The sequence below is a fragment of the Akebia trifoliata genome, chromosome 4 (genome assembly GCF_017979445.1).
Source record: "Akebia trifoliata isolate Shusen 1 chromosome 4, ASM1797944v1, whole genome shotgun sequence".
Taxonomy (NCBI): Eukaryota; Viridiplantae; Streptophyta; class Magnoliopsida; order Ranunculales; family Lardizabalaceae; genus Akebia; species Akebia trifoliata.
In genome coordinates, this window is record NC_141378.1 from 31,698,228 (window position 1) to 31,707,176 (window position 8,949).

General features: G+C 32.5%; 1 protein-coding gene across 1 annotated transcript; it reads right to left on the reverse strand.

Annotated features, from left to right (window-relative positions):
- Window positions 1–8,222: 8,222 nt before the first annotated feature.
- Window positions 8,223–8,714, reverse strand: LOC147404727 (uncharacterized). Its single transcript, XM_086437897.1, has one exon. The coding sequence runs from the start codon at window positions 8,712–8,714 to the stop codon at window positions 8,223–8,225; it is 492 nt and encodes a 163-aa protein (XP_086294023.1).
- Between the last annotated feature and the right edge of the window lie 235 nt (window positions 8,715–8,949).

An 8,949-nucleotide genomic window follows, 5' to 3' on the forward strand; every position in this document is an offset into this window, starting at 1 on the left:
ACAAAGGATGATTTCCAAGTCAAACTGTGCCTAACCCAAGAGGGACTACCCAAAAAGAATAGTATGAGATAGCAAGTCAACCTGGTTCCTCTAATGATTCTGTTTAAGCAGTCCACACACTACATTCTTGTAAGTTAGTGGATAACCAAGTGTAGAAACCCAATGAGGTTATAGTTCCAAATGAAACAATGATGGAAATACAACTAGGTCAGCTCGAGAGTTACCTTGAACTACCTTTAGAAGAAGGGAAAATTGATCAATTTGAAACTGAGGATATCTTAATCTCAAAAAATTCACAATTTTTTCAAAATTACCATAGTGACCAGTTCCAATCTTTTGAAGATTTTGATAATTGTCCATCAATAATTAATAACCCCATCTCAATGGTAGTTCAAACACAAACCCATGAGGTTACAATCCAACAAAAACAATGATAGAAGTCCAACTAGGTCAGCTCACTGTGCCTTTAGAAAAAATAAAGAATGATCAGTTTTGAAATGAGATAATCCTCAAGAGTTAAGTTGTGTTTTAAATTCCCAATGAGCAAGTTGATTATACCAATTTGAAAAAGGAAATTGATCTACCATCAGATGAGCTTACTATTGAAGAAGAGCCAAGGATGAATTCTAATTTGTTAGTTACACCAATTCCAACCACCACCGATCCACCTTCGTATCCCATCCAACTTATCATTTCGTAAGATTGTAAAGACCCTCCATGTCTTACAACTTCCATTCTCTTTGGGAATATGTTGGATAAAAACTGTTTGGAAAAGGTGATGACACTCAGAACTGAGGACAAACAAGGGATGTTGATCATTTTACAAAATCGGTCCCGTGTCCTAACGATGATCAAAATCTATCTACCTATCATTTGTGGTGATAAGTCAATTGTGCCTATCATTTGGGGTGAAAAATCGATCGCTGTGTTTGTCAAATTAGATGATAGGAAAATTTCTAAAAATCAAACCTTTTGATAGGTCCAGCTGAAGATGTTAAACTTAGTGTTGCTTAGGAGGCAACCCATGTGTTTTTATTTGTTTGTTTTTAATAATATAGTTAGGATTTCCTTCTTTAGATTAGAATGTTTTTAATTAGGTTGTTTTTCAATTATTAGGTAGGATTTCTTTTATGCAAAAATTACTTCAGAAATTATTATTTTTATAAGTTTCACTCTTTCTAGATCAGTTATAACAAAAGTTTGCACATTAATGCCCAATCCGTTTCAGGTGTGATTTAACATTTTTCTCTTTTCTTACTGCTTACATATTGAGGACAATATGTCATTTAGGTTTGAGGGTATTAAGTTAGCTCACAATTGCATTGTATAGATAGTTTAATTTCATGTTTAATTCATTACTAATTTAGTTTCATGTTTTCAAAAAAAAAAATTAATTGAAAAAAAATATATTTAGCAGTCTTGAAATATTTTCTTCAAACTCTTTATATGTATTGTCTACATATGAATTTCAAATTTCAGGCTCATGTCCTAATTTTTTATCATAAGTTTTTGTTGGTATTCCTCATAAAGAAAATCAAAAGAATATTTTGAAAAATTCACGACAATTCTGATTAAGTAAAAATATGATTTTATGGAACAAGTATTGACCTTTTTCTCTATCTAGGATGTTAGAAGAAACTAAATCTAGTAAACTATGACTTCCTTGTGAAATCGCTTCGACCCTTTTCCACTAAATAGTGGATAATGGTCCGATTTATTAAATGGGGGACTTTTGAGAAGTGGGAGCCGCCACCTAGTTTAGGTCTAGGAAGCATAAATAACTCCAAATGGATATGGATTGGTCCACGGATCAAAGATATGAGTAAGGGGTCAGATTATAGGTTTCGGAAGGTGTTAGGCACCGAACCCGCCCGATCAAGATGATCAATCTCTACTACAATCCAAAATCATCTTATGGTCAGCATACAATGACTATGGTCAAGATCACAGTCCAATCATCATCATCAATTTATGTTGGATTTTCCAAACAAATGTTATGACTGAAATTATCCCAATTACATGATTATACTTTGAATTCCACAAAAACAGAAAGATTTGAAAAAGCCATAATTAGTCCTATGATCTTGAATCAATTAAGAAATTTCACATGCAAGTATTTCTCAAACGGTCCCAAATAGGAACTACTAAATCAGAACTCAAAGAATTTTCAAATTGGGAATCTGAAGTTCCCCAAATAATGATCCAAAAATATATGCTGAATTCTTAAATTAGAAATTTAAAAGATACATCCTCCAAAATAGAACATTCCAAAAATGTAAGTTTCTAAATTTGAAACTCCCAAATTTCCATATGAATGTGAACCTTCCAAATATAAAAATGTAGAACCTGCTTAAATTAGAAAATTGCTAAAATATGAGATTTCTAAATTAGAAATTTGTGAATATATGTTCTCTCAAAATAAAACATTACGCAATCCCATATTAGAAAGTTTCCAAATATGAATTTTCCAATGGTCCACAAATAATTTCCAAAAAGAATAATTATATGAATAATGAAGTCCCAAACTAGAAGCTCATGGATTTGTCAAGAATCACCCAATTGGAAATTTACCAAACAAAGAATTCAAGTTATCATACTTACCAAATTGAAGATTGATAAATATCATTGCATAAAGTTTTCAAATTTGAAGGAAAATCCATAAGAAAAAATTTCATGTCCTTAAAATAACCAAAAGAGCATGCACACATGATTCTTGATTTGGTCAAAATAGCTATCACTCAACAACATGCATATCTGTCAATCAAAGAGGTACACTGATCACATAGAAAAATCTCAAAATAAAACGGAGAGCTCAAACATCATCATAAATCATATAAATCCAAGTTGAGCATAATGATCATGATGAAAAAAATCCTTTAATCCTTCTAACATGGAAAAACAATAAAATGAAAATAACAAAAATAATTAAACAAGAGGGGGGCACAAAAATTCTCTCCTAACCTATCAATATGCAAAAAGAAGGGCTTAACGCATAGATGAATAACGGAGAAAAATAGAAAAAATTATATGAGAAATTTTCCTAATCCTATTAATGCAAAACAAAAAAGAAAAATAAAAACTACTCAAAATAAATAAAAAAAGAAAATCACTCTCTTAGTCCTAACGATATGCAAAACTAAATGTAAAGAAACCTCTAATCCTATCAATATATAAAAATGAATAGAACATAAAAAAAAAAACTAGAAATATGTATATTTTTCTCATACTATCAATATAATAAAATAAAAAATGAATGAAACATAGAAGAGACTACATAAAAAAAAACTATCATAATCCTATCGACATAAGAAAAAAAAACATAAAAACTTACACAAAATAAAAAACATACTCCTAATCATGCCGCTATAAAAAAAATATAAAAATACATAAAAAACTATCGGATCCTACTCGATACGCAAGAATGAATAAAAAAAAATAAAAAAAAAATACAAAACATATTTCTTTATTCCAACCTGTACATAAAAAGTGAGTTGTGAAAAATGAGAAGAAAAGAAAAAAAAATAACAGTAAACTTACCTATAGAAAGATGATAGAGGTCGATTCCTTCAGGTGCGATCCTAAGGGCTTGTGAGTATTCCCTAAGGAGGATGAAGGTAGCGAAAGGATAGCAATGAACCTCGTTGCTGTAGCAAATTAATGAAGAGTGTGGCTGTGGCGTCTGTCTGTAGGAGATGCGAAAACGGAGAGAAGGCTTCGAGCTATAGAGGACGTTAGAGAGGTGAGGTTGCTATAGGGCAGGACGTGAAAGAGAGATGATGGCTTAAAGATGGCTGCAGTAGGGCTGGGTGTTATGTTGTTGTTGGAGAGGTTGCTGAAGAAGAAATTAGGCAGCAAGAAGACACTGCAAGGATGGTGTTGGAGGGGATGAAGTGTAGCAGGGACAGAGAGTTTGGCTGCAATCAAAACGTGAAGAGTGAGGGCTATTGGAGGTGTTGCAGGCAGAAAGTGGTGAATGATGTGAGAGTTGCAGTGGAATTGTTGGAGAAGAAGGCTGAAAATGCTAGTGAAGAAGGCTGAAAACGTTGGAGAACTTGGCTAAAAAAAGAGAGAGAGAGAGCAGAGAGAGACCAAAGAGAAGAGTTGAATGAGAGATGTTGAAGAAGAAGAAGAGAAGAAGACGTGAAGAAAGAAGAAGATCCGGCCTCCTTGAAGGAGAGCATTGTCTCCCTTTAAATAGAAACGCTGTTTCTATTTCAGTTTATTTTGTTTCCCCTTTTTATTTTTATTTTTTTCACACGTTTCTCACTTTCCTTATTTCTTTTGGGAGAATGGGAGTAGCGATCCCACGGTACTCGTACTACTATAATCTCGAGTTGTGATTGGTCGATTCTAGCTTTGATTAAAAAATTTTGTTTTAAATTTTATTGGTTTAAATTTGATTTCAATTTTATTGGTTTAATCGACCATTTGATTTATTAATTTTTTCAATCGATTTGAATTGGTCGGTGGGAGTCTGATTTCAATTTTAATTTGTTCGTCGATTTTATTTTGATTTCGATTTGGATTTAATTTCTAATTTTAATCGTTTGGTTTCGAATTAGATTAGATTTTAATTATTTAATTTTGAATTAGATTTTAAATTTTAATTGTTTAACTTTGAATTAGATTTTAATTGTTTAATTTTGAATTAGATTTTAAATTTTAATTGTTTAGCTTTGAATTAGATTTTAATTGTTTAGCTTTGAATTAGATTTTAAATTTTAATTGTTTAATTTTAAATTAGATTTTAATTGTTTAATTTTGAATTAGATTTTAAATTTTAATTGTTTAATTTTAAATTAGATTTTAATTGTTTAATTTTGAATTTGAGTTGTTTAATTTTTAATTTTAATCTTATTTTTAGTTTAGATTCAATTTTTATCTGGATTTTAATTTTCATTATATTTTCCTAAGGATCTGTAAATTGAATTTGAATGTTGAAGGGCATTTTGATCATTTTTATGATTTTTCCCAAAATTTCTCTGTTTTAATCGATTTGGGTCTCGTTAGACTCGAAATCATGTTCTGAGTGCAATGGACGTACTTTCGAGATCTTTCGGAGGTCCGAAATTTATGAGGGGTAATTTTGTCATTTTGTCAATTTTTGCAGATTTTTACGAATTTTAACGTGAGGTTTCTTTCAATCCTAACGTGATTATTTCTAAGTTTCAAAGTCATGTTTCCCTAGCGTAGCGAGGTCTTTAGATTATTGAACTGTGTAGCGAACCTAAACGTACATGCTTGCTAAATCGGGTGTAAGGTGTAGCGATCCTAGACATGCGTAAATTTCTATGTCGAGTCGTAATGAGTAGGGAAGATGAAAATGTTAGAAATGAGAGGAAATAGGGATAGTACTCACAAGCCTTTGAGTTCTTTACGATCATCATTAGGAATTTATGGTAACCAGGTGATGAATTGTCAAATTAGGCATATACAAAAATGGGGTGTCTACACCTTGTCCTTTGGTTGGCTGGTTAGAAGAAAAATAGAATTGGAGATAATATGACTTGGACAGCAACCATAGGACTAGACTGGGTACCTTGAAAAGGGCTACCTGTTTTTTTTTTTAAATAACACCAGAAAAATGGTGACGTGTGCAGAAGTTGAAAAATAAATCAGAAAAGTAGTGAAGTTGAGAAAAGAAAAAGTAAAAATATATGAAAAAGATCAAATCAAAACAAATATGCTTGAGCTAAAAAAGTACAAAAAAAAATGTCCAATGCGATCGAATAGTTTTAGTAGGGTGAAAGTCGTCAATGGTAAAAACGTGAGTAAACTAGAATATCACAGATAAAGTCCCTTAGAGTTATTAAAGTGAACATTCACATCTCTCACAATCTCAGACAGGATGCTTAGTTTCGAGTTAGAACTGAGGAAGAACCAACTATTCTTAGTAGCAGGAGGTGAAATCTTGTTCCTAAACACATGTTGCTTTAAAAAAAAAGAAAAATAAAAAAAAATTGCATGAGCACTCAAGTTACTTTTGAAATTTTCTAAACTGAGGAGTGGAAAAAATAGAACTTTGCTCAAACGTATAGACTTTGGAAACATCGTTATTTTTTCTTTACATCTATTGAGTTTGATTTTTAAAGTGTTAGAATTTTGTGGGTATATTCACTGCAAACCTTCACAAGTCAAACTCGTCCACTAGGGGTAACCTAGGGGTTTAAGGGCTTGCTGCATACGCTAAATGCAATCGTGTAACCTACAAAAAATGTTTGTAACTTAGTTTTTATTTTACTTTTTGCTCGGGACTAGCAAAATCTAGGTTTGGGGGTGTGATCAGGGTCTAGAAAATCGTTTCTAGAGTCCTAATTACATAGACTTTATCAATAAATTAACTATTAAATCCACTCATTTGATATAATTCATGGTTAGTTCATAATAATTCTTATTTTCAATTAAATTATGTAATTCAGAAGTAATTACTGTTATTTACGTATAATAGGAATTATTCATGAAGTTTCAAGGCGAATCAGGAAAATCCGAAGTTACTACTGTGATCTAGGGTCCAAAACGAAATCATGGATCAAAAGTCAAGTCATTTGACCAAAATTTTACCTCAGCGCCAAGGTCAACGACGATGGCGCGATCAACTAAAAAGGTTAATCCTCAAAATTTATACTAAAGCTTGACGACTGAAAGACATTCGTATTAAAGTAGGACTTTGGTATTTTTGTAATCACGGAGTGCTTCCGAAATCCTAATTACCCAAGAAACCCTAATCTGATCTCTCTATAAATAAAATACTAGACCAAAGGGAGTATCATCTTGGGAGGGATACCTCATTTCCTTGGAGATCAACTTCTATTATTTTAGTTTAGGTTTTTATTTTATGTTTCTTAGTTTTACGAAAGTTGTAAGGAGGCTCTGTCAGTTTGAAGTCAAGCAATAAAAATAACTTCTTTCTTTCGTCTCTTTTTTCTCTCAACGTTTTCTTTATTTTATTTTTGCTTTATTGTTCTTGCGATGACTATTGGCTAAATCTCCGGTAAATCAGTTGAGGAAGCCTGAGCAAGATTTATTAGTGTTTTACGATTCTCATAATGATTTAATAGTTTTATTGTGATAGCGTAGATATTTATTATTAGGTTGAATGTTAATTATTTTCAAATTTTGATGGTCTCTTTCTTTGATAAGTTCAAGAAGAACCATGCTCTACAAAGAATAGTTAATGATTACATAATAATCTCAGCCTAAAATATTTCATACTTTTGATTTTGTTTATATTATAACTGCTTGATTTTTCGATCTACAAACATTATTTTTGTTTAGTAGATAAGTAGAGAATCAGAATTCACTGATAAAGCTTGTGATGATGGATCCAATTGATCTACACTTCTCTCTCATATTCTTAAGTTTCTTTTATTTTAGTAGTTTATTTTAGATAAATCATCTCTTGCAAACTGTTTTTAAATCACTTGTTAAAATTGAATTGGATTGGAAGTAAAAAATTACTTTGGATTAACGTTATCTCTGTGGTTCGACCTTTGCTTGCCAAGGCTTTCTTTTGTTCTTTATTTTATCATCATCTACAGCTTGAACAGCTAGCATCGGATTCTCATTAAAGTGTTCTTCATTTACATTAGGCTCATAAATCTCTTGCGGATTCTTGGCCATGCTACATTCCGGTCCCTTACCCCTTTGATCGTCAGGTGAATTTCTTGTTGATTCAGAATTTGTTCTAATACTTCTGCCTTACTCTTTGTGTTGTTTATGTCCATTGCAAAGATTGCCAAGATCTTACGAATTCCTACGAGTTCAGATTCTAAGGCCATTTCTGATGATTGACTTGATGTTGATGTCAACCCTAACCAACCTGACTCTCAACTCCAACTAAGTGGTGGATGCTTGGGTTTAGGCGTAATGGTATCCTAAAACACCATCAAAAGTAAATTAAGGATTGGTGATGGATTAATGATCCTTATTGATAACATTTCATTTTACCCTTCTAATTTAAATTTTATAATTCACAAGATGTGCAGCTCAAGACTATGTCTAACGAGGTGATTTATTATTAGTTAGGGATATATTTAAAAAAACTTTGAATCATGATTAATGTGACGTCCCACCGAACACTAACACAAATCCCAAAGACACCTCAATCGCTACAATTTCTATATGATTCGATCTCCCCATACCAACAGTGACCAATTCTCCATTATTATTTCTTGCAACAAATCTGATTCCAGCCCCTATTTCTGATAAAGACCCATCAGTATTTAACTTGATAATCCCATTGGAGGAACAAGCCAACGAACAACATAGCTATCCTTATTTTTAAGAGTTCCATTGCAGCCCCAAACCTGAATCAGATTCAGCACCACATTATTTGATGTCTTCAAGCCGTCCACTCTACCACATACATCCGCCATGATCATCTGACTTAGCTGCTGTCCACTCAGCTCTGTTTCATTAAAGGTACGTCGATTACGTTCACACCATATATGATACGCAGTAGCACATAGCGTCAGACTAAGAATAATTGAAACAGATTGATTGCCAATATACTCAATTTCCTCTTCTAAAGTACGGACTGAATTTCTCTCAATCTCAACCCAGTTCAATGCATTCTTCCAACAGTCCCTGCTATATCTACACTTAAAAAACAAGTGTTCATTCTCCTTCCCATCATTCCGGCAACGCACACATCTAGAAGCGAGCAATAACCCTTTCTTCTTTATGTTTTCAACTGTAAGCAGCCTACGATTCATCGGAAGCCAAGCTATGAAAGAATGACGTGGTATTCTCAGCTTATTCCAAATAGTTTTGTACCACATAACCTCTGTATCCTAATTTCTGATCACATTCCATGCTAATTTAAGAGTAAACTCCCCATTCGCATTCTCTGTCCACACAATTTTATCTTTTTCATTCGGCTACGGAGGATGATGCGCTTCAACTAAATTAGCGATTTCCATCATTCTTAAGTCATCTCTCATTAGACCT

What these genes read in the sequence shown, in the direction of transcription:
- LOC147404727 (XM_086437897.1), bottom strand. Translation starts at nt 8,714, where the DNA reads ATGAATCGTAGGCTGCTTACAGTTGAAAACATAAAGAAGAAAGGGTTA.